This window comes from Drosophila hydei, unplaced genomic scaffold, assembly GCF_003285905.1.
Source record: "Drosophila hydei strain 15085-1641.00,03,60 unplaced genomic scaffold, DhydRS2 tig00008124-arrow-arrow-pilon, whole genome shotgun sequence".
In the NCBI taxonomy this organism is placed as follows: domain Eukaryota; kingdom Metazoa; phylum Arthropoda; class Insecta; order Diptera; family Drosophilidae; genus Drosophila; species Drosophila hydei.
Genome location: NW_022045834.1, coordinates 1,038,968 through 1,065,786, shown reverse-complemented (window position 1 = coordinate 1,065,786; position 26,819 = coordinate 1,038,968). Strand labels below are relative to the sequence as shown.

General features: G+C 33.9%; 1 protein-coding gene across 2 annotated transcripts; it reads left to right on the top strand.

The window, feature by feature from the left end:
* The first annotated feature begins 23,609 nt into the window (after positions 1-23,609).
* Positions 23,610-24,872, top strand: LOC115483403. 2 transcript variants are annotated; one of them, XM_030225195.1, is made up of 3 exons: positions 23,610-23,931; positions 24,007-24,519; positions 24,585-24,872. In XM_030225195.1, the coding sequence occupies exons 2-3, from the start codon at positions 24,231-24,233 to the stop codon at positions 24,671-24,673; spliced, it is 378 nt and encodes a 125-aa protein (XP_030081055.1). In that variant the 5' UTR covers positions 23,610-23,931; positions 24,007-24,230; the 3' UTR covers positions 24,674-24,872. The 2 variants fall into 2 exon arrangements, with proteins under 2 accessions (XP_030081055.1, XP_030081056.1); XM_030225196.1 differs by having other exon boundaries at positions 23,610-24,285; positions 24,334-24,519.
* The last annotated feature ends 1,947 nt before the right edge of the window (positions 24,873-26,819 follow it).

The following is a 26,819-nucleotide window of genomic DNA, read 5'->3' as shown; positions in this document are numbered from 1 at the left end:
GTATTTAGTTTACAAGCGACCTCGCATTTCTATAAACAAGCCATAACACTCATACGATATTACAAATTTATGCAGCGGGCATCAGGCAAACAGCTCAAAATTTGCCCACACTTTGGGCATTTCTATACATAACTTTAAGGAGAATGCTTTTGAGTCGGCTGGTAAATACGCTTTTTAAGTTCAAATCAATCAAAAGATTTAATAGTTTTTTTCTTTCAGTTTTAAATTAAAAAATTTAACTTGTAATAAAGTGAATATGTAATAAATATATGCCTGCAAAATTTTTTATATTATTATGTATTATATTAAAATGCTTTTAAAAACCTGGAAGTCTAGATTAAATTCTGTGATTTTTTTTATATTTTTTGTATATATTTTTCTTAATTATTTTTAAAATATTTTTCATGTTATTTTATAAATTTTTTAATTTTTAACATTTATTTTGTATATAAATAAAAAATTAGATTATTATATAAAGCTTTTTTATAATTTAGAAAAATACAAATAAGTGCAAGTTTTCCTTTTTTTAGTAAAGTATCCTATATATTTTACTTTTATTTTAAATATAATTTTTATATTGTAAATAAAATGCCATTCCTTTTTAAAATTAGATTGTCAACTTTAAAAATCGCATATATTAACAATATCAAGCATCGTACAACTGCACCCTTTCCATGCTTTTTATATCTATGGACTCTAATAAAAATACATAAATAATTACAACACTTATTTATTATTTATGAAAATTGCAAATTCAACTATGGACACAAAGCACTGAGCTGACGTCAAGACAATAAAAATCAGAGTGTAACAATAAAAAGATTAGCAAAAAAAAACAATGAAAAAAATACGCGTAGACAAACAAAATAAATTATTTAAATTGTGTAAATATTAAATAAAGTTTACTACACTTTGTCATTTTTTTATTTATATATTTTTTTCTGCTGATTATTGCAATTTTTATAAATGGCAAAAGGAAAACAAACTAAAAAAAATTAAAATAAAAAGCTGCACGGAATTTCAATTAATCTGGGCGAGGTGTGTTTAAAACGTAATGCACATTTTTTTTAAAAATATTTTTACTTAATAATAATTACAATAAAAATGAAAAGAAAATAGGGAATCAAACATTCGTTATACCTTTAGGGCACACCTCGCTTATTATTATTTTATTTTAAGTCCAATTCTTTTTGCATTCAATTAGCTTTTAATTACAAATTATTTTTTATGCAAACTATATTTGATTAAAAATTCAATTTACTTTTTTTTTCTTCTTTTTGTTTCAATTCAAATTATTATGTTTTTCTGCTTCTTCTGCCTTTTTTTTGAATTTCTGATCCACAAACGAAACGGAATTTACATTTTTCGCAACTCTGTTTTTGTTTTTGGTTGTTTGATGCATGTTGAAAGCTGCGATTGCTTGAGATACATGCATAATTAAATTGCATAAAATCAAATTTATTTCACTTTTATGAGCGGCATTTGTACGCTCGACAATGTACAGCAGATACACAGAGATATCGGATATCTATAGCTACAGCGAGAGCGACAGCGATACGTATCTCGAATTGTTTGACATGCAAATCGTTTTGTTTATTTTTTCAGTTTCGAGCAATATTTGATTTAGTTTTATTTTTTTTTATTATTTTTAGCTGCGGTTACACTCTCTCGCTCCTCTCCCTCTCTCTAATTAGCTTTTCTAGTTGTCCGCTGACATTCATTGCAATTTGTGTGAAAATTAAGCGACAACACTTCATTTTGCCATGCAATCGGCGTTTGCAAATTAAATTAAATTCTAAACAAATTTCGCATTTGTTTTGGTTGCTGTTGTTGCTTCAGCTTCGCCGTGACAGTTGCAGCTGACTCATCGCCAACAATCGAATCCGACGCATCTCTGGCAGCGGCTGATCGTGAGAGTTTTGCAGTTGGAACAAGTTTCTTTACGTCAAAGCTTGATTTATTCAACTAAATACAAGAGTTCCTAATGACTTAAATATATATTTCAGCAAATAATTCTTACACATTATTTGTATGCAAATAATGATTTTTATTTATTTTTTTAAATACTTAAAGTAATTATATATTAGAATTATATGTTTAAGTATTTAATGCATTTAGTATGACTTACATATGAAACATAATTTTGTATTTTAATATTTTACACAATGATTAAATATAAAATTTAAAATATATAAATAATTTAACCATATAATTTTTTTTCTTAATTTTCATACTATTTTTTTTGTTTCTGTACGTAAATTTCAGCTTTCTTCTTCAGCTTTCTTTCTCTCTCTCGATTTTTTCTCTATATTCTACTTTTCTCTCTCCTTATTTCTCTCTCTCTCCCTCTCTCTCTGCAGTCTCTCACTATATTTGATTCATTCTTCTTCAGCTTTCTTTCTCTCTCTCGATTTTTTCTCTATATTCTACTTTTCTCTCTCCTTATTTCTCTCTCTCTCCCTCTCTCTCTGCAGTCTCTCACTATATTTGATTCATTCTGATTAGTCATTGATCATGAGAGAAGAGAAAGACACATGTGTAGCAGGGAAGCAAGAGGGTGTATCATAACTTCTAAAATTAATACAGGAAACAGAGATATAGAAAGAGCTTGTGACTGTGGTTGAGCATAAAGTAGAGACCATTTGGAATGGCCTTTGCAGAGAGCAGTGGGAGGTGGCAACAAGAAGGCGCCCTTTAAAGTAAGGGCACCAAACACTCACGAATACATTTTTATTTTGCTTTTCGACTACTTTTGAAACTAGGTTAACAGACGGCGCAATGTTATAAATGCTCGAGTTGATTCATAAGCCTAAAACTGTAACCAATTCTCTCTTGGGGTTGGGTTGACACTGAAGCAACGTACATAAACAAATCGGATTAGTTGACAAGCAACAACAGAAAAGAGTTTGGGTAAAAAATAAATAGAAAAAAATCCAATTAGTTGTGCACCGTCGTGCAATGGCAACACTTTTAAACTGTTGTCAGCTCAAAGATACACACAAGTATCTGTAGCTGTATCTGATGCTGTAGCTGTATCTGTATCTATTTGATTTGATGGATGTGTGGCATGCGTAAGAATTTATGTTGTATTGGCTTGATCGATGGACCGCACATTGATTTATGCCTCATGCAAAAATGCTGTCGGTCAGACTGCCTGGCGACTGCCTGGCAACTACCTAGCCTAAAATGCTTAAGCCGACACCTGCGCACACCTGCAGGGGAAAACCCAGCGACAGACAGGTAGGCGACATGGTAATGAACCTCTAAAATCCACGCCTCACTGCCAAAGCCGAGCTCAGCCAAACGCATTCAAGCAGAAAGCGAAAAGGGCTACAATAATATTGCTCTCTATGCGAATCGCCAAGGTAACAATAGGGCCTAAGCAAACAGGGCACATTATCATAATCACCAATAAAATTTGGACAGCAGCCGAGGCTGGCTTAGCCGGCGACTCAACAGGTTGCAGATTGCCAAAAACAGTTCAGCTTTGCTCTCTAAGACTTCCTCGCTCGCTGCCCTCGGCGATTTCTGCGTACTCCCAGGCGAGGCGCATATCACCCGCATTTGCTCAATCACTGTAATTTAATCAGTATTGTGGACAGAGTGCGGTCTCGTTTCTTCTTCTTGTTTTTGTGTTTTTTTTTCGGGGCCCAGCATAAAATGCACAATCTGCATCTCGAAAACAAGAGAGCAAGGCATCTACTTGGAGTGGGGGTAGCACCCCATGCTAATCGCTGTCGAATTACGAATATATAACATTTTTTTTTTTTTGCATTTTTATGAGGGGGGAGGAGGGTAGGGGTGAGGGATGTTAGATACTGCTGCGGTTGGGCTTGCAATTAGGCATTTAGTCACGCCCTGATTTGACATTGATATTTTGCTGCAGATGCAATGCAACTGTATAACTATGCGGGTGAGAGAGGGAGCGGGAGAGCGCAGCGCATCGTTGATATGAATAACAAATTCATAAGAAAATCTCAGTCAAAGAGATGCAAATGCTGAGTTCTATATGATTAATTATTATATATAAAAAATGTTGTTAGATTTTTCATATATAAATTTCTTATATAAGTAGATTATAATTGGCATATACAATAGTATATATACTTATATAAATATATATTAGTATATTAAAATTTCAATATGAACTAGTCACTGTGGTCTGCGGCTAAGTCAATGTCATGGCAGTATATTCATATGTAGCTGCTATAGCTGATATCTTTACTAAAAAAACTTGCCTACTATATTCTCAAAATAAAATTTGACTTATAAATGTTTATTTAAATTAAATTAAAATTTATTTTTGCATTAATATCTGGTCTTACTGTCTGCAGGGCCAAGCCTAAGCCAGTTTCTTCCTCAAATTGTTTTTGCAAATTAAAATTTTTTTTATTATTTATTATTATTAATAAGAAAAGTATTTTTTAAAAAATATATAATAATCAAGCATACATTTAAGTATTTGCCTAATATCTTTTTTCATACTCTGAAATCAACTGGAATCTTTAAGCTGTTCAAGCATCAGCTTTGCTTGCTCTATTAATTTCAAAACAAACTCTCAGCAGCAGCAATATTTATGACAATTTGTGAATGCACAAATTGTATTAAGCTTGGCACAACAAACACACGCACACACACACACAACACTGTGAAGCACTTGTGTCACTTAATTAAGTCGGCGTTTTATTGTCGTCGCTCAAGTTAATTACTCAACGCTCGAGCCCGAGCAGCTTTCAACTACCAACTGATGCTTCAGCATCCAGCAGCCAACATCCAGCACCTGCTGCTCATGCCACGCCCACTGGTTGGCAGGCAAGTGAGCATAACAATTCCTCGACTGCTAGCAACTTCTTTCAGCAGCTCGGATTGGGTCGTGGCAGGAGCTAGACCAGGGCAAGGGCAGGCTGGCAGTCTGGGAGTCTGGGAGGCAGCTGGGTGGTTAGCTCTGCACTTTGGCGCATTTGTTGATTCGCGCACTTGAACAACATGGCAACCCGGGCAGCAGTCAGCCGTCAGTCTTCAGCTCTTATCTTAATGAGTTTTATGCATCTAATTAAATAAATTGCACCTCTCCGAGGCGCCATGACAACTGAGCCGCAGCAATAGCAGCAGCGGCAGCGGCAGCTCTCAATTATTTTTTTTTTTTGGGCTAAATGTGAAATGCACTTGTAATCCATGTAGCCCCAACCCAAAAAGTGGCGCCACATGTGGCAGCCACACCCAAAAGGCGATATTCAATTTTAATTACAATTTTTTTTCAATTCAATTTTGTTAAACTTATATACTTATATAAATATATATATATATGTGCATGTATATATATATGTATTTATTTTAATCAACCGCGCCCAGTTGAGCGACTACAGATTGTTTTTTTGTGCTCGCATTTATTTATTTACTTACTGGCAAAGCTCTCAGCGTCGCATTTTCAATTTTTCGCTTGCAAATTGGAAAAGTTCAAACGCGCAGCGAGCCAAAGAGCCAGACCCCAATTCCAAACATCCCAAATCCCAAATAGCCGTACCCCCCAAGTCCCACAGTGCCCCATGGCCGAGTGTGCCCCGACAGGAACTGACCAGACATATGCATGAGCTCAAAAGCTACAGATAAATGCAGCAACAACTGCAGCTGAAACTGCCAAACCAATGCACAGTGGGCCAAAGATTGTGAGAGAATCATTACAACAATAAATAAGAAATTTGTTGAATTATAAACAAATATTATTTTAATTTATATTATTCATTTTAATATTTTGTATTATTTACTAAAGAAAATATATTATTTATTTAATAAATAATTTGTATTCATTTTTTTTATTATTTTATTATTGCTTAGCTCATCAAAACATTAGATTTATTTTTTTAATTATTAAGAATTTATCACATATTTTACATTTCTTAGAGACAAATATATTTATTTTATACTTAAAAAAACTATAATTTTAGGTAAATTTTTAAGTAAATATTGAATTATTTATTTATTTAAATATTACAAAAAAAATATTTCAAGATATTTTAGTTTATTTTACATATTTTTGTATAATTTAAAATGCATTAATTTAGAAATTTAGATTTAATTTTTTTAATTGTACTATAAAAATAGAGTTTTATTTCATTTATTTTTATTACCTGCCTTTATAATATAATTTAAATAATCAGAATTAACAATTTACAACATTTATAAAAGTAGTTTAATTTTACAAAATATAAATGGTAAAATACTTAATATTTAATTATTCCTTAATGATTTATTCCTAAAATGTGCTTTGCATTATCTTTTTAATTTGATAACATTTTCAGCCACTGTGCAAATTGAAATTTGTTGTTATAGTAGCGCATTTACATACACATTCCACAAAGTACACACATACACACTCACATGCACACACACAGAGAGACTTTTGCTCACACATAGCCTTTCACATACTTATTTTGAACATTTCGCCATGTCCGGCAAAGCGACGTCAATGACAAGCCCCGGCTGGCTGAGTGACTGTCTGGACAGCTCGACAGACTGAGAGACGGACTGACTGAGTGACTGACCAATGCCATAAAAGTCGCCGCCTGTGCTGCCTAGATAGTGTGCCCTGCAGCTTTATGCATGTGTCTGTGTGTGTTGGTGTGTGTGTGTGTGAGTGTGTGTGAGCTGATTGATTGATTATTTGTTCCGCATCACTCACCTGGAAAATTCAACTGAAGTGGCAACTTTAATTAATTTGCTTATATATACACATGTATATATATGTACATGTATATGTGGCAGCCAAGTTGACTGTCTGCAACACACACACACATGCGTACTTATATATAAGTCTGTATATAAGCACCACAAACAACAGTTAATACATAAGCTTGCAAATTAATTGGTTTAACGTACAGACAGGTGAGGCCTGAATGCGTCTGGGCCTTGATTGGGCCATCAATTGGGCTGCGCCAAGCTTTATTAAAATGGCAACAAACGACTTATATATATGTATATCTACATATATACTTATTTGAATATACACATATGCCATATTTAAAGTTCATGGCGAATTGCCATGAATTTTGACCCATTTTATGCACAAGAACTTATTTGTCTATATAAATTAATTACATTTTTAATTGGTTTAGTTAACACTGAAAGCGATTTGATGTGGAAAATGTTTCATTTTTATTTAGAACTAAATGTTTATAGAAAAAATTCGAAAAATTTTAATTAATATTAAAAAATAGGTTTAAATGTATATATTTTTTTATATTAAGAATGTATGTATACATATAATAAAACTCTTTTATAAATAGAATAATTATGATATGAAAATACATTTCGATTTTTTTAATTGTGTTTAATTGTATAAAGCAAAATTTGAATATATATTTTCATTTGAATTTGTTAAATCAATTTTATTAACTATGTAACTTAAAAATAACTTTTTTAGAATATAAGTTAAGTAAAAAAAACTTTCGAGCTTTCTTTTTAAACAAAACCATCAAAAGACACAAATAAATTGCAAAAGTAATCGAATTAACATATTCAAGTTTAATTTTATATAAATAAACAAAATGAAGAACTAAATAATTCTATAATATATTCTATTGTTCATTGCATATTTTTATATTTTCGTAATTTATATTTACATACATGTTAATTAACATAAAAACTCTTTGATATCTTTGATATTAATGAATATATTTATATCAAACAAATCAGCTCAGTTTATTAAAGCTAATTTGGATGGGGGAAAGGGCCAACAACTCTAATCCCTTGATCTAGCAGTTGCTTTGAATGCCATTGATTGGTAAGGCTCAATTTCATGGGATGCCCATAAATTTTTCGGAGCTCAGACAAATGAAATAGGTTATAAAGCAGGCCGTCGAAAACTGAAACAGAGATCATTTATAAAAATTATTGTTTATTTCCAATTAAAATAACAGTTATTTTTTCACACTTCTAAGCCTATCGGGCGACAAGAGAAATAGATAAATATGCAGAGAGGTGATAGAAATCCCAGAAATATAACAAATCGAGTCTAATAATTTAGCGTGCGCCAAAAACTACCGTTGTACGTTCAAAATTCCAGCATCTCTTGGCCTTATAACAATAGCGTCTCACATATTCGGCTGATTTGTTTATGAGTGTATTGTTGTTGTTGTTTACCGTTTGTTTCCATTTGATATGCCACCGACCACCTTCTTATTAGTAGCGATGTGCTGAGCGCTTTATGGCATATTAAATGCTTTATCATTTCATGTATACGAAATATAAATAAAAACTTATTTTCGAACTTTCTTTGGCAGCTCTCGTTTCACCCGCTGCTGGCAATCTATTTCTTATTTAACACTCAGCGATACTTTTCGCATCTCATTGATTACAAACGAGATAATTATGTTAAGAAGAAGAAGAACAAGTCACACTGTGATTTCTAGATCGCTAATTGCTGATAAATGCAACTCTTTCTGAATTTATAGCCTGCGAGTGCGAAATGCTGCTATTTGACCTTCTCTCTCTCTCTCTCTGTCACTCTCTCTACTTCTCTCTTTCTCTAAATGGCAATGACTCAGTCGTATGCAATTGAAAGCTGACTGACAGCCTGTCAATCGCAATCAGTTGACTTTAATTTGTGGCCAGATTTATTACTACTTTTTGGTTGGCTATAATTATGTTGAAGAGCGCAGTCAGGTACATATATATATATATACATATATATATTTATTATCATATATATATTTCTTTAGCTAAGTGCTTTAAATAGAGTTATTTGGGATTTCATTTGATAACCAAAAAATATAAAATATTTTTTAAGAGAAATTATTTATATTATAAATTGTTAATAAACTATCTTTAATCATTTTTACATTTTTACATTTTTGATACCTTTACCGCTTGAATTATAATTAACTTAATTCAAATTAATTTATATATTAATCAAAATATATATATAAATTAATATTCCTATTTTATTTTTAATTTGTCTTCATGTGTTTATTAAATATTTTTTAATTTTTTATTATGATATTTTAATTTTTTTTAAATAATGACATCATAAATATAGTTAAATATTATTTAATTAAGATATATTTACTTTTAATTAAAATATATATTATTTTTATTTGTTACACTATTTATTAATATATTTAGAAAATATTGTAAATAGTTTTTATATTATATATATTTAAATCACTTTTTTTGTAACTATAACAAATAGATACACATACACATAACTCGAAAACCCTTATTATATTCGCACATGATTTTCAGTTTATTATAACTATATTCGTCTTAGCGAGCTCACATATTTAGAAAGTCATTTAACAAGTCAAACAAGCCTCGCAGTGCCCCTCTCTCTCACTCACTAGTCTTACAGGGGTCGTAACTCTGAAAGAGGCTTTATCATATAATAAAAAAAAGAGAGAAAAAAACGCATTAGCTTCTCAACAGCTAAACGAGCGCAACGTTGGCCCAGCGGCAATTGGCAGACAGATGCGATGCGGAGAGTCCGATATGATGCCGTGTGCTGCAGCTAATATAACCCTAAGGTGTTGCTCAGGTCCTAAAAGGTGCTGAACTGCTTATTTAAATGCAACACCAATTTATTGTCAACGGCAGCATTTCATTCATTGTCCTGCCGCATAATCCTTGAATGGGCTGCATGCCCCTAAGGCGGTTCCTTAACGCGTTTGCGACATATCTGACGACCGACTCGCTGACTTCGACTCCGACTCCGACACCGACACCGACTTCTTGCCTCGCCTTAACGACTTCCGTTCGAGCTTTGCGCACGCGCAGTTCGCTGCTCGCAGTCTGTGGAACTGAGCGCCCACAGTTTTTAATGATAATCTCTTGAGTTATGTGTTTTTAAATATAATTTCGTTGTTGGCGTGCAGACGACGGCCCCATAATTCACATAGCGCCAAGTCACGAACTGTCAGGCAGCCTCAGCTTCGGCTCCAACTACAGAACTTCAGCTCCTCCTGGCTACAACTGTCCAAGTTGAGTTTTTGGCAGCGTTTGCAGCATATTACAGCACGTGAGGCACTCCCACGGGCAAACAGTTCGTTCGCATCTCATTAATTGGGCTCATAAAGTAATGGCAAGCGAAACGCATCTCGGCCAAATTCTTTAGCTGTGCGTGACTGCTGGGCATTCGTAAGCGTTGCGTTTAACTTTTTCACAAGCTCTTGCCGCAAATTTGGCACCCAATTTATCAAACGAGAGCACTTTTCAGTTCTCAGCTCACAGCAGCCGTGGGAAATCCATCAGGTTGTATGTAGGTGACTGAGTCAGGCGTCAGTCTAGCGCTAATAATGCTCCTTAGCCTGTCCGATGCAGGCAGCGATGAGGAGCAGCTGCAGATCCTGTCGTGTAACTTGAGCTCAAGGGTCGCACAAAAATCCAGCCAGCAGCACCCCCTTTCGGGTAGCCACATGCTGAGCGTGTGCTTCGACTGTGTGCAATCGAATCAAATCAAATCAAATAAAATTAAAATCCACTTTGAGCCTATTAAAGTGTGCCAGCGTACAACTTTCGTCCTTCGTCCGGGCAACTGTCACACGCCGTCGTTAGTTTTAATTGACATGCAAGTCAGCGTCCAGCCGACATGTCAATCAAATGTGCAGCCTGCCCAGGCGTTCGCCCAGTTATTCGTACTGCTTTAACAATTCCACCCCCCACCCGCTCTATAGGCAAATGCTTAGCTACCTCCCTGACAGCCTGCTAGCCCGTCAGCCAGCCTGCCTCCCCCTGTTCGCCTCATTATGTTGCTGTCAGTCTGCGGTTTGTTGACACACGCGTTCAGCTCAACACTCGTTCGACTTACAGCTGCAATGAGCAAAGCTGCTTCGCCTTATTCTCTCCTCTTTTTGGCAGTTCGTGTTTTTTTTTTGTTAAGCACTAAATTGTGGTTTTATTAATTGGTCGTCTCTGGGGAGTTGTTTGTGCTGTAAACTAATTAGGCTCAAGTGCTAAATACATATATTTGTATCTAATAAGCAATTGGGCAAGGCAATAGGATTTACATTTGAAACTAATAAAAAATTTAATAATAATAATAATAATAGAAATAATAAATGTATTTTTTGTAATATATAAAGTATTTATAAATATATTTGAATTAATATTATTAATGAATATCAAATATCATTTATTAACTTTCTAAAAAAAGAAATATAAAATGAATTTTTTATATATAATTTTTATCTCTTATGTAAAGTTCTTTTAATATACGTAAACAAAATTAATTTATTCTTTTTGTAATTGAAATCATTTTAAAAATGATATAGATAAAAAATAATAATAATATAAAAGATAACAATTAATATAGTTTTTAAACTAATTTAATATTGATAAATATTAAAAAGTATATATATTTTTTAATAAAAAAAATGCTGAAAGGAGTTTATGGAGTTGTAAAATGAAATTTTTCTTTTAAATTCAAATATTTATAAATTTTTGAAATTTAAATAATTTAAAAAATATAAGTTTATATTATATTATATTATTTTAGTTTTATTTTATTAAAACATATTTATTTACTTTTCCAGCTTAGAATACTTTAAATTATATAATATATATATACAAGTATCTATATGCATATCTATATATATAATTGATATATATGAACAGTTTCTTCGTTAATCTAAAATATTTTCTTAATCATTTGAACTATAGACCTACTGTATATATATATAATATGATAAATGAATTATAAAGTATATACCCAACATTCTTATGATCATGCCTATGCATCTATTTCTGATATTCATTTAATTCAGTTTGAATTTTATTATTATTCTATTATTTTGTTTACAAATCGAAGAGGAATCGAGTCACGTTTGCGAGGCGTCTGCCATATGCTGAATGCCGATTCGAAGTTAATAGGCCAATAATTGCTGTCCGTGGCAGAGACAGAGACGGAGACAAGCTGCCACACACTGTGTGTGTGGCAAGAGTTTGCGCAACAAATTGCTTTGAATGTGCTCAAGAAAACAGAAAGCCACAAAGCGTTGTAACAGCTCAACGTCTGGACAATTGCCAATTCAATTGGTGGCGCGATCGGCAAGGGAAAAGTACAACTTGAAGAGGCAGGAAGAGGGGCGTGCTGGAGAAGTGTTGTCAAGTGCACTGCCAGCTGCCTTACAACACTGGCCAAGAGCTGCAAATGAACATAATGCTAGACAAAGGCAATGCTTCCTAGTATTTCAGTAAAATTTCGTATGCTTCGCTGAGCTCAGATGCAGCTACATATTTACACACTATTCTACAAATATTATATATATATATATATATATATATTTATATATATGTGATAAATTTCTTGTTTGTGTGTCTTGCTTGGTTTTGTTAAACAATTTGTTTGCTCTGTCACACGCACATTGTGCCGGCCCAGAGAGCTGCTAATTGCACTTGTTGATTGCCTGATAATAGGTTGCTCAGCCATCTTTCAGTCGCCCTCTCGGCTCCTCAGCAAGGTTGCATAAGTGCCAATGCATAAGACAAACTTTTGTCCACACTCACACACACACACTCAGCGTCTATGGCTAGAGTTGGGCGTGTCAGCGACGCAACTAAATGGGCGTACGCTTGCCCCTAACAATGGCGCACATGCCCTACACGTTGTTGCCTCAGCAGCAGTAGCAGCAGCAGCAGTTGCAACAGTTGCAGCTAATGCTGCCACTGTCATCGCAAACAGACTTAAGTAGGTAATTTGCAACTAATTTTCAAGTGCGCAATTCAAGTTGAAGGCGAGTGTGTGTGCTTGTGTGTGTGTGTTGACACGCATTGCGAATTGCTCATACGCAGCGTTGTGCGCCAGCAGTTATTGTCGCTGCTTGTTGTTGTTGTTGTCGTGTCAAGCAGGTGTCCGCTTATAATTAGAGTAGCCCAACATACCAGAGCCAACTGTTGGCTCAGTAATCATAATATTGATAAAGTGAGTGCGTTTCAAGCAGAAAGAAGACTTTGATTACATTTGACCAACAGCTTTAAGAAAGGGATCTTTATAGTGATAGGCAGTGTTAGCAGTCGCTAAATGTTTCAATGTAAAATTGTTTACAGATGTGGCGCTAATTTATTTTTTGTATTAATAATTAAACATTGAATTAAATATATTTAATTTTTTTTATAACTTTGAATTAACTATTATCGATATCTATTTTTTCTCTTTATGTCATAAAAAAAAAATTCATTTAAAAGATCTATGTATATACTTGATAGTAAATATTTTTTAAATTAAAAAAAAAAAAAAAACAAAATTAAGAAAGAATCAAATTCAAATCTCTAAGATAAAAAAGTATAATGTTTATAATTTTTGAATTATGTTGAGTACATTTTTAACAAATAACTTTAAGCTTAATTAAATCAATTTATTTGCTATTAACTCTTTCTCCCCCTTCTGTTGCATTTCCACGTGAATAATTCACAAAATTACTCAACTTTAAAGAACCCACACTTGACTTCTGCCAGCCACGCCCGCTGCAATTGACAACGCCCACCAGTCAGATCATCCCCCAATCTCTCAGCCTTCTTCAAATTCCATTTGCCAAATAATTTGACAAGCAAAAAAAACATATTTTTTATATTAGCAACGCAATGGCAGCCAGGCTAATAAAATTGCCAAAAGCGTATAAAATTAAATAATAAAATAAAATCATAAAAAAAGAAACAAAATTGAAATGGAAAACAGCTGCCAGGCAGAGGCAACAGACGCAGTCAGTGCGTGATTTCCGCACAGCAGAGTTCAAATGTACGCGCCATTAAATAATTTCCGCCCTCGCAGAGCCCCAGACTCTGCGACAAGCAGAGCGAAAACCCTCCAGAGTCGCGCTGAAGTTTCACAAATGAACTAGAAATATTGCTAACCAAAAAATCCGTAGCGCATCCAAAAACTGGAAATTGAGAAACGCACGCCGATTTCACTGAAAATTTGTAAGAAAAAAAAAACGAGAAGAGAAAAAAAAACATAGATGTATTCGAAATAAACTAATGTTTGGGTCCATTATGCAGAGCTGGCTATTAAAAGCGCGGCAGCTTAGTTAAAGCCATCACAAAATTAGGGTACATAGCGGTACTTATTATTATGGGTGTTAACGGTTTCGCAGCGCCAGCTAGACGACAGACTTTGCAAGCCAAAAAAAAAAAAAACAACAACAGAAACAAACTAGCTAAAAACAAAAACAAAACTCGACGGTCAACAACAATTTTTGGTTCGGACTCGCTCATCGGGAATAATTTAAAACAGAAACCAAATGTCATTCGCGTGGCTTTTCAACTAACATATTTAAAATTATGCATAACACTTAAAAATCAACGCATTTATTTATTTCACTTGGCGTATGTTTTATATATATTTTGTTTTTTTCTCAAACGATGGATCAGTTTGACAACAAACGTCGCCAAACTGGTTTCGAACCGAGAGCGGGGAAAAAAGCAAACAAAATTTCGAAAATGTTGCCGTTGTTCGAAATTTAAAGCTCATAAATAGTATTGGGTTATCTTTTAAGCTCGTACACCGGACAAGGGAGCGGCTGGCTGAGGTTTGCGTCGATCTGGCTTCAGTTAGTCTTTGATAATCGGCGCTGCTGCTGCTGTTGCAATGCTTTTGATTTTTTGATTTTTTTTGGGAAAAATATTTCAAGTCTTAATTGTTGTTGCCGTTTGGTGGAAAGTGAAGTTGGGTTTGCTTTGTACAGTTAGTTTGTCGTAGGTCTGTGTGAAAGCCAAGTGAATACTGACCTCGCCTAATAGAAATTCATGATTAACTTAAGCACAGCTGAGCTAAGGTATCCAATAATATGTCTTATGAAAATCAGATATAAATTTTAATTATAAATGCAGAAGTTGGGCAACGATCATTCTTAATGTAGAAATGTGGTGAAAATACTTTTACATAATATTAAGAAGTTAAAAAAGCTAAATAAAGATTATAAAGCCGAACTTAATTAAATAGATATTTTTCTAAAAATATAGCAGAACTCGAGCATTAAACTTATTTTTATTTAAGGTTACATAACTTATCATTTTGCTTTACTGCATTTTTTATTTATTTATTATATATATAAATATATTATATTCTAATTTTTTATGGCAATTTGCAAATTTTTTTTTTCTATTTATATTTTTAAGTGATTCATTAAATATTTCTATATTTGCGTTTAGTATTTTTCATTATTATTGAAACCTTCTTATATTATTATTATATTATTTCGACTTGATAAATTATGAGATATACCTAAAATACCTTTAAATATATTAGTTCTTTAAATTATATTATTAATTAGTTAATAAATGCGTAAAATCTTTGTTTATACAACATTTTGGTTCATTTAACCCACTGTTGCCCCTTTTCTATTATTGGTCTCATAATTTTCATCAGACATATCTGCACTCGAAACTGCTAGCGCCTTTAGAGCACAATCTCACATGCTTGCCATTCTCTGAGATCCTTTCGAACTTATCTTCGTTCGATTTAGCACCCGCAACCGCAGACAATTCTGTGGAAAACGCGACAGGCAGTCTGCATATGTGGGCAAAGGGGCTTATGCGATCGGTCGTGGCTAATCTTATCGCTGGCGATGCAACTAGCGATAAGCAGTTGTTCAAATCAAACGAACCGCAAGTGACAATTAGAGAAACAACAATTCTCAGTGCACAGTAGTCGCTGCAATGATGACCTACACCGAGGCATTGTCTAATAAATACCGCAAGAAAAAAACGAGGACTAAGGGAAACAAGACTTGATAAAAATCAAAATCGTAAAATGGTACGTAAAAATGCGAGGCCAACTAGCTGAGAGAGTGTGTGTGTGCATAGTTCTGGGAACAGGCAGTGGCTAAAAGCAACTCCTACGACTTGCCTGCCGCACATCCTGTGGCAAAGGTGGCAAAAACGCGCTGCTACCTGCAAAAAAAAAAGAAGAGAAATATATGTATAGCATAGTCCCTAGTTGGGTGTAAGTAAAGATTTATTATGCTATACATTTCATGAATGTGTCGAGGGGCACAGCTGAATGTTTACGTGTGTGTGCGTGCTAGGGTTTCCCTAGAAAACTGCAGCAGCAACAACAACAACAGCAGCAACGCCAACACCAACACCAACAACACACGAGCACAAAAGGTGCGCATCATAATGGCTGACAAAAAGTCGGCCTTAGCCTTTAATAGCGCTGAGTTTAACAGCCAACACAAACACCACACACACACACAGGCACACACATTTACATACACATACACAGGCAGAAAATGGCGACATTCCGCACTTCAATTGAAATGGGGCTTCCTTGGCATTCGCATTGGCCGCCACACATACGAAAAAAAGTGAAACTATTTTAGATTCTCTTGTTTGGTTAAGCGTTTTAAAGCCTGTCTGCCACTTGTGCGCCTTTTTCTCTCTCACACTCTCTCTCAAATCTTTTTTTTACTGCAAACCTGGCAAAGGGCCTAGCAACTGGCAACTGGGCATATGCAAATGCCAATTAACATAACAAAAAATAAAAGAACTTTGCATTTGTCTGTGTCGCTCTCATACTTATACATCCATCATATCTGCATCTATATATATATTTATATATAAGTATGTTTGTGTCTGAAAATAGAGACATGCTATCAACGGGGCCTTGGGCCATAAATGCAGACTCAGGTGTCGTCTCATGTGTTGCGTGGGCGGCCAAACGCGAGATAATTATACTAACTGAATACCTGAATACCTGTAGGCAATCTAAGCAGAAATATTACTCTACACCCTATCCTTGGAATTGGCAAGGTGAGTGCATATAACTAAGGATAAGAAGTAACTAAAATTTATTTTATAAAATTTATTAAATGTTATTTTTGACTGAATTAAAATACTTCTTAAAAACTAAGTAATATTTATTAAAAATTTATTTTTTGACGTCATAAAAATTTTTAAGCGTTTATTTGTATTAGTTTTTAGTTTACAATTTTTTGAATATGTTTAAAAAAAGCAATACGCCAATTGAAAACTTCTGCTTGAAAACTTATTTGAGTTTTGAAGAGATTCCACAGAAAAATTTAAAAAAATGTTATTATTTGCCTTAAACTTGAAAAGCTTTGTTAGTGATGACTAAATAAATATTTATTTTATTTATTGCGGCATTATAATAAATATTATATAAATAATTATTTATTTATATTATTAAATTGTAATATGTGCACAAATTTATTTTTAGCTATATTTCATATTCAATTTATATTTATGATTTTGTTATTTACAGCCTCTACGTAAAAATTGATAAGCTTTTGACTTAAAATTTAAGCAATTTTGTCGTTTGAAAAATATAAATATTATCACGTATTTATAAATATTTTTAGAACTTTCTACCTTCATTAGGTTTTCTAATTGCCTTAAAAGTACAGCATATCTAGTAGCACATCAGCGGGTTAAGCCTTTATTTCATGGATTCCTCCACCAGCTGTTGGAAAGACAGTCGCATTTGGCATCGTTCTAATATGCGCAGGCAGCCAACAGCATCCAGGCACATCCAACAGCAACGCATTGATGTAGATTATGTTGGACAGCAGCCAGTCAGACGTCAGTCCGTGCTCAACCCCAAAAAACAAAAACAAAATAAAAGGTAAATGGTAAATGGTAAATGGGGAAACGGCTGGCACTGTGTGGGCGCATAAATTTTTTACTCACTGTGTTGATATGAAATATGAATTCGTGATAATGTGTGCCGAGAGACCCCAGGCCAGGCAGAGTGTGAGAAATCTGTGTCTGTGCGATTGATACTTGTCTACAGCAACATAAAGAGGATGTGAAGATCTCATAAAATGAGTCATATATACAAAATGCCATGGGAACACTCATTAAACACATTAAAGGTAAAACGTAGCAAAAGGCGTTTGTCTATGTGAGAGCATCGTTAAATTTAAAATTATTAAAATATTGAAATGGCTTATTGTCATATAAAGGGTGTATTTAAGGTTTATTATTATATAAATATGTTAAAAATAAATAAAATAAATTAAGAGTATTAATTTCTAAACTTACTATTCAGTTATTTTTGTAGAAATTTAAATTGAATTAAAAGCTAAATATTTTTTAGTTATTTTAAATGTTAAACAAAAACCAACAAATCAAACAATTTTTCTTTAATTAAAAACATTAATATTAATTAATATTTGTTAAATTAAAAATAAAAATATTAGAATATGCTAAATTAATAATAATTAAAAGAACTTAGTTTAACTTAAATTAAATTTTAATTTAGACATTGTAGCTTGAAATATCCAAATTTAAACTAAGCTAACATATACAAAATAAATACAAAATCCTGTAAAATCGTAAAAACGTTTATTTCCAAATTTAAATATATTTGAATTCATAAATGACAAACTGATCAAAACAGCTGCCTTTTGGAAGTAAATTCCGCTCTTATCTGAGTCTAAAGACAATCAAAAAGCACTTCAGTCCCTTATAGTACTCCTAATACTGTGTTGATTATCTAATCAGACTGCACTTAGATGAGTTTGATGAGTCTGCGACCTACAACGACAAACCTAATGCTTAGGTTAGGTTGGAGCAACCTGTCCAAAGCTGTAAACAAGCGTAACAAATCGAAATGGAAACCCAACTATGCCATCCACTTACCAATTCGGTTTCTTTTTTTCTTTTTTGAGTGACAACCAACGCAAACAGCGAGCCAATTAATATTCATAAGAATTTTGTTACGCTGCCGCCATAAAAAAAACGTATACCGAAATCCAAATAATAATAAAAATAAAAAAAATCTACATAGTCACCGTCACAGTCTATCGCAGCAGCGGCCCAAATCCAAAGGCCCAAAGCACTTACCACAGCCAACACACACACGCACACACACAGGGCAGTTGAGTGTGGGGTCTGTAGTGGAATAAAATGTATAACAAACGTAACGAATCGAATGTTTTAGGCCTGTTCCAGTGTCCATCCAAAAATCACTGGGCTGCTGCATACGCAGCGAAAAACTCGACTTGAAAACTCGTCGAAAAGTGAAAATCACACACAAATACATACACACACACACACTTATTGAGAGTGTAAATTCGTCATGATGACGTCACGGCATCCAAATTGATTATACATACAGCCAGCGTATCCTTTATTTTTGCATGCAACATAACGCCCCTTCCAGCTGGCAAACCAACCCCCAAAGCAGCTGCCACAGCAGATATATGCACACACACATATATATATATATATATATATATATATATATATATATATATATATATATATATATATATATATATATATATATTTATAAAGCCAGTTTAGCTTTGGCTTTGCAAATCTCAAGTGTTGTTTGTGCCTATAAATTACATTTGCTATGAATAAACATTTTGACAGATTTTTGGTTATTTCTTTTATTATTATCATTTTCTTTCAATTTTATAGTTTCTGTCTTTTTTTCTGGGGCAACTCTTTAAAAATTTAAATCTTTGTATATTTTGTTTCGTTTTTTTTTTTTTTTGGATTAATGTCGTTTGTTTTAAGGCGCGACTCGATGATTTAGGAATCAGACTAAAAGCCATAAATATTATTGGATATGCATATGCATAACTGTTGTTGATATATTTACTACTCTATGTATATATATCTCTGAATGTATTTGAAGGGTCTTCAACCTGTTCACAACTTGTCAAAGCCCAGAAACAGCAACATTTATTAAGTCGTAAGTTTTGACTGTGAATAAAAGATTATCCTTAAATAGTAATAAATATCTAGCTAATTAAGTGTTGTCATGTTTTCAGGTGATGTATCTTTTCTTTTTCTTATTAAAAGACATTTACGATATTTTTCGAAATTTTAATTATTCAAATGGACATGGACACTCGCAAGACTCTTTGGAATGCATAAATGTAAAATTAATAATTAATAAAAATATAACAATAAATAAATTGCATTAAATATAAATTTGTCGATCTAGGCTTAGTCTTAAATTGGTGTATTCATTTTAATATTATAATTTGTCTTTATTTAAAAAAAATAAATATTTTTACTTTATTGTATATTTTTATTTGATTTTTTTAAATATATCTTTAATTTAAAAAAATCTTTATCTTTATTTAAAAAAAAAAAAAATAAAAGCTTTTGAAATATATATAGATTTGTGTTTATATTTATTTTATATATTTGAAATTTTCTTATAATTATATTAATTGTGTAATCAGGTATTTTTATATTTATAAACATAATTATTTATTTATTTTTTTAAATATTTTTTTTATTTATTAGTTCATAATTTATTATTATTATTATTTTATTATTTTTATTATTAATTTTGTATTTATGATATTTCTAATATCTAATATATGTATATTATATATATATATATATATTTAATATTTAAATTTTATTATTATAGGTATTATAAAATTTAAATTAAATTAAAAAAAAATACATTTTCTTAAATGTTTCCAAGTTTTTAATATACTTACAATCTATAATACTTCACCAAATAATCCATTTAAATAATTACCAATTTCTTGGCCTATTTAAGAACTTATTTTCGATGCTTGTGTGAGTTTATCTTTTGTAATCACAGAGTTAACCTGATTGGCATTAGGCACTGAAAACTGTGCTCACCCCAACAGCTCGCAATATGTTCTCAAGCGAATTTTACATTTCAATGGTCCATTAAACAGGGAATACAATAGGAAACGCGCTGCGAAAATATTTTTCTAATTCACTTGTCAATAAATTGCGCTAAGCCCATAATTATGCCCACAAGAGAGAGAAATATATGTATATATAGCGTTGATGGATAAAAAGGAAAAACTAGTAAAGAGAAATACGTAGATGGAATACTTAATTGCTGGCAATTTTGCGATGCGTAGCTAAAGCTGCAACCGACTGATGGACAGATTCCGGTAACGCGATTCGAACCCTGAACGAGGCCAACTAGAAAGATCGCAGTGCGCGCAGCTTTGATTGAAAACGAAGCGAAACGCAATGCATCCATCCCCCAACCCTTATTTGTGAAGGTTCAGGTTGTTGTTGTAGTTGTTGTTGCTGCTGCTGCTGAGGGTTGTTTGTGGTCGCTTGGCTGAGTGTTGTGCGTGGTTATTGGCGGCTGTGCCCACTCGAGCATCTCTCGGCATAATTTCAAGTGGACCACAACACTCGAGGTCGGTCTGGCTCTAGGTCTGAGACACATACACAGAGAGTGAGGGAGAGAGAGGCTGCGATTGCGACTGAGTCCAAGTATAACCCATCAACTTGGCATACATACTCAAAAGACCAGCAAGATGCTTGTAGTTGTTGCTTATTTTTGTTATGACAAACAGATACCCTGTTTTGAGATCCCCTTCAATTATTGATGCGTAGACCAGATCGAGGGCTGACATCTAGGGCATACTTTGTTGACCCAAAGAACATTCTGGTATTTGAAGAAGACGGAATTTACATATTCATTTGACTCATAGATACCCTGTTTCTATATACCATTCAAATATTGATCAGTGGACCATATTGATTGGCATTTATAGGCCCAATTATATTAAGACCTAAGCTTAGGTCATCATTCGAAGCCCAGCCTATAGGCGGGCAAGTAGCCTGTTAAAGAAGGCCGTATTTGCACATACCCTATCTACCCTGTTTTGACAAGCTTACATTTTAGTTTGACCAGTACATACCCTGTTTTCTCAAGCTGCAGTATTCAATGAAAGAGTTTGCTGAGCATCACAAAATGATGTCTTTCTAAACTTAAAAATATAATATAAAAGCTTGCCTAGCCGATACTGTGTCTTGCAGTTCATATATAGCTTGATAGTAGTTTCAGTATATAAGTTTATCTATGCATGTGTGAAGTTGTCTTTGTAATTAGAATGAATATATATAAAAAAGGCCATTGCTGTGTAATTTTTATTTGCGAAGCAGTCAAAACTTTCAAAATTAATTTCTACTTCAGCTATTACTTTATACTCTAAACAAAAGTTTTACATAAATTATTTGTCTAACTATTAGATACCCTGTTTTAAGTTTTTAAGTACATTAGCTAACAAAAAACAAAGAAGGCTGTAGTTGACTATGTGCTCGATACCCTCTAGGCAGAGCTGAAAAAATGATTCGTTAAAAATATATTTGAATTTTATAAATATTTATTATTATAATATATTATGAACACTCTAATGAAAAGCTAGGCAAAAGATTAAAAAAACAAATTTATATATTTTCTTTTAGTTATAAGCGTCTTACTTAAAATTTAATTTTATATTATAATCTTTGTTTTTAAATTTTTAATTGTTAAGAATTTTTAATTAAGAAACAAATAGCCAGGCTTAAAAAATTTCTTCTGTAACAATTAACACAGCAAAAGAAGTCATCCATAAAAATTTAAATGTATTTCATATACAAAATACGGAATTCACTTTCTTTAGCTACTTTGTATCAAAAAGCAAATATCTCTCCGTCTCAATCGTGAAGGATGGCAGAAGTAAAATGATTTTAATTGGCCGCTAGCCACGGCCATGGCAACAATTATTGTGGCTGTTCAGGTGGTTGAGTGGCTCGTGAGCACTGGGTGGTTGAGCGGCTTGGGTAGGTGCTGCTTGCGTAACCCTTAAGCTTTGTGTAAGCCGTGGCAACGTGCCTCATTTAATTTGTATCAAGTTACCAAATTTTGTGAGCCGCAATCCGATTGGCAGCACACGCGAGTCGCATTTGCGGCTAATTAGCTGGTAAAATATACTCATATATATTTATATATATTTCCTTTTGATGGCCGACTCTGACAGCTGAAGCCAATTAAAGCGATTTATGCAAATTAAAGCAAAGGCACAGGCAAAGCCAACTTTCTTTTCTACTTACGTATTCATTTATTTATTGTTTGTCTAGGCTCACTTGACCTTTTCAACTCGGTTCCAGGGAACACTTGACACCTTCGCCAGTGGCCAGTCAAATATCTATTGGCTATCTTTATTTGCATGCGGCCGAGGTCTCGCCACTCTGACCTTACACAAACAACAATAATTTGTGTATATTGGTCACTTGAGAGGTGCGAGTTGTTATTTTTATTTGGGCTAAGGGCAAAGAGTAGCAGCGTTAGCTCGATTCAAGTGCCTGCACTCGAGTGTGACCAATGCAAATGCTGACAATAGCAGCTACTGCACAAGTAAGTCTTGCAGTGCACAACGAGGCAAACTTTAAGAATTTCTGACACTTCTGCAAATGTTATACAACGCTTAAGGATAATATGAATTGATAATAAAAAAACTAAGATTGTGCAACACTTTTATAGCCTCAACTGTTACACAGCACTAATATTCCACAGCTTAGGGTACTCCTATGAATGTTAACACTAAAATAAATCAAGCCTCATTTTGTGCAGCGCCGAACACTTGAGCAGAAGTTATGCAACACTGGACAGTTACTAACACTAAAAAAATCATCATTGACCAACACTGTGATGTTCCCCACTCTTATGCAACACTGATTTTTTACAGCTAAGCTCGAATGCTTCTCTGTGGAGTTCACTTTTATTTTGGCTCTCGAGCTGACTGGAACTTCAGTTCCTTATATATATATATATATATATATATTTTTTTTTTTTTTACTTCTCCTTTTTTCTCCTTTTATATACATTTTTTTCTCTTTTTTTAATTATTTTTTTTATGTATAATTTATTAATTTTATTTTCTTGGGGCATGAAGAGTGTTGTTTCGTTGTGTTAGGAAGAGGCAAAACTATTAAATATTTATAATTTATTCAATTTGTACATTGATGTTCCGTTTGCCCGTAACCTTTTTGTTTCGTCTTGAGCTTACTCCCAACTGGGGTTTTGAGCTGCGGTGGAGAACGTTAGATTTTTTTTACGGAGTGATGATGCGGAGTATGGTTAGTAGAAGTTTGGGTCTTCCATGGAGACCAGTTCCAGCAACAGTCTCGGGAATGTGTTGTGGAATGTTGTTGACGAGAGTTTTTCGAGTGGGCAGGTGATATATACGATGCTGGGTAGTTTGTCTGAATTTCTTGTTCAATATAGAGCGCAAGAACCTAATGCAGGAGTAGAGGATTTGCGTATAATAGATGTATTGGCTGCGGAATCCTGATGCGTTTTATTTGGAGATGCTCTTTGTTCAGCTCTGGGGGGTTCGTGGCAACCTACTTTTTGGCCACTGCAGCACTCGATAATATGTGGTGTGCCTGTTGTATTTGGCTGTCTTGTAAGTGGTGTTAAGCGGAGAGCTTTCAGCTTCTGGACTCCCCTCCAGTTGGCAGTGTGGGCCTTTGGTTGGGTGCATTCAGCCGTCATGTGTAATTGGCCGCATTTGACGCAACGAGGGTTGCTGAAAGAGAAGGCTTGTGGTATGGCGGCGGACTTTAATTTGATCATATTGAAGATCTCGGGTCTAGTTCCACAGAGGAGAATGGATTCAATGTTGATTGGTGTACCGATGCCTTTGATGGGGATCTTAAGAGCCAAAATCTTCTGGAAGATCAGTGTTTGTCTGCAGAGTGGCGAGGTGGAATATTCAGTTCTCCTTTTGAAGATTATTATCGTTGGAGGTTTAAAGATTTGGGGAGCAGCAAGATGGAGCAGTAAGGATGCTGTTTTTTGCTGCCTTCGACGTTCATGACAATGTCTTCCTAATCCTAATTTTCAGGATCAAGATTGCAAGATGACAAACGTTTCTATGACTTGGATGATGTAGGAGCCCCCGACGACTCGGCTCGAATAGTAGTGTTTTTCTGATGGTGGAAGTATAGGAGTAGGAGTGGAAGTACTCCCGTTGAGTTGATGATTAAAATCTTTGGAGAGTAGGAGAGAACGTTACTAAATATTTCATTATATTCGAAAAACTCTTTTTGTATTGGATTTGTGTCTGTCTTGGCTGATACTTCTAGTGCAGCAGAGTTCTCAGAGCATTCTGAAGATTGCTCGATGTTTTAAGTGATGGATGAGATGAGATAATTTATTAATATTTTTTAAAAAATATAAAATATATGTGCTCATAGTATCAAATGAGTTTCTGATTGTGTTGGGATATGTATTAATATTTTATAAAATTTTTTTTTAATATTTTAATTTTGTGTTTGTCATTCTTTGGCAGTCTAATCAAATTGTCATTTTTTTTTATATATTTTTAACGTTTAAACGTAAAATAAAGAGCTGAAAATAAGAAATTGTATTGCTCTAAAAGAAAATTATATAATTATTTTCTTTAACTCTTATTGATATCAATTCAAATTTTTTATATTTTTTTGTCTTTTTTGCTCTGTCATTGGGAGTACAGCAGCAACAACAGCAACACAGCTGCTGCTAATGATGCCGCTGCCAGTTTGTCTGGCAAGCGAGAGAGGCTTGCTGCACTGCATGCAGTCACCGACAAATATCTTAAATATATATATATATATAGAAGCACGTGTGTGTGTAGGTGAGCAGACGACTACCTGCAGCAGAAATATTTATCGATCTGCAGTCGAGGCCAGTTATGAAAAATGTACTTTCGTTCGAACGGGGCCAAAACATCGAAGACGTCATGAAGTCTGAGTCGAGGCAGACGCGCTGCTTCTACTGCTGCTGCTGCTGCTTCAAATCAGGATGCGCTGCGCTGCATCGCTTTGTTTTAGCTCGAGGTTCTTGGCTTGGGACTCGACGTCGGGCCCTTCACACAGCATGTGGCCAAGTCGAGAGCACATATACGTTATTTTTATAATTTTTATGACCTGGTCAGGTATTTTCTTATTTTTTTCGGCCATCGTAAACTCCTGATGAACCTCATAAATAATATGTATTTCGATATTTATGCGTGTCGCTTCACACTTTACACACACGGCCAGAGCCTGTGCTGTGTCGTGCCGACTCCAAATACCCCGAGGAGCGATTCCATAATAAAACCCATGTCAAAGAAGTTAACACACCAACTCGATCGGCTATCAATGAAAATATTGGCTTGTGGAATTGGCCTGTGACTTAAGCCGTCTTTCGATTTTTCCAAGGCAACGCCTACTTAGCGCTGTTTATGGAGTTCTTTTTTCCCCCCGCCTATGAGACAATTTTCCCGAAATGTCAAATGTGGATAAATAAAATTTGTAACCCCCGTGGAGCTGAGCAGCTGCCCGTTGCCTGTTGTCTGCCTGGACTTTTTAACATATTTATTTTCGAGTCGCAGTCGCAGTCACAGCAAAAGATCAAAGTCTATTCGCGGAGGATTTTTCTTTTGAAATTTCAAGAAATTTTAAGTTAATTTTTAAGTGTCTTCAAATTATACTTTGTATGAAATTTTAAGTTGTTTGTAATTTTCATTATAGTTTTTAATAAATTTTATTAAATGTTTGAGAATTTTTAAAAATATATTTGGTGTTTTTATTGGGATTTCATCAGGAGTATGTTCACTATTTGAAATAAAATAAATAAAGTTGGAGATATTAATAAATTGTATTGTGCATCAAACAGAAGTGGACATTGTGAAATATGTTTCATTTCTTTGAAGAAGTCTGAACACAGAAGCCGACAGCAATGAGCCGACGACTTTAGATGAGCTTGGATAAAAACTGGTAGAAAATTGCGGTTTCGTAAAGTTCTTAAGGCCAATTCTTAGGCCTGTTTCGATCACTTTTTCATACAATTTTTATTTCTATTAAACAATTTTTCATAGAAATTTCAGGTTCATTTCGATTTTTTTTCACAAAAATTTCAGGTCTATTTCGATTACTTTTCACACAAATTTCAGCTTAAATATTTGCTCTAGCTTCATCCAAAGTCGTCGGCTAATTGACCAAACTCTTGAAGCGACTCCACAGATGAAGTAAGCATCTGAAGACGTGAAGTTGCGGGATCGAATTGGCCAATCGACTGATGTTTCTTTATATAATACGCTCAACAAACATTTCTGTAA

Bases quoted from the DNA above. Each gene is read 5' to 3' on its own strand.
- LOC115483403 (XM_030225195.1), top strand. From the start codon at position 24,231: ATGTGTAATTGGCCGCATTTGACGCAACGAGGGTTGCTGAAAGAGAAG. The intron at 24,520-24,584 runs GTAAGGATGCTG...CCTAATTTTCAG, and splicing joins GGGAGCAGCAAGATGGAGCA to GATCAAGATTGCAAGATGAC.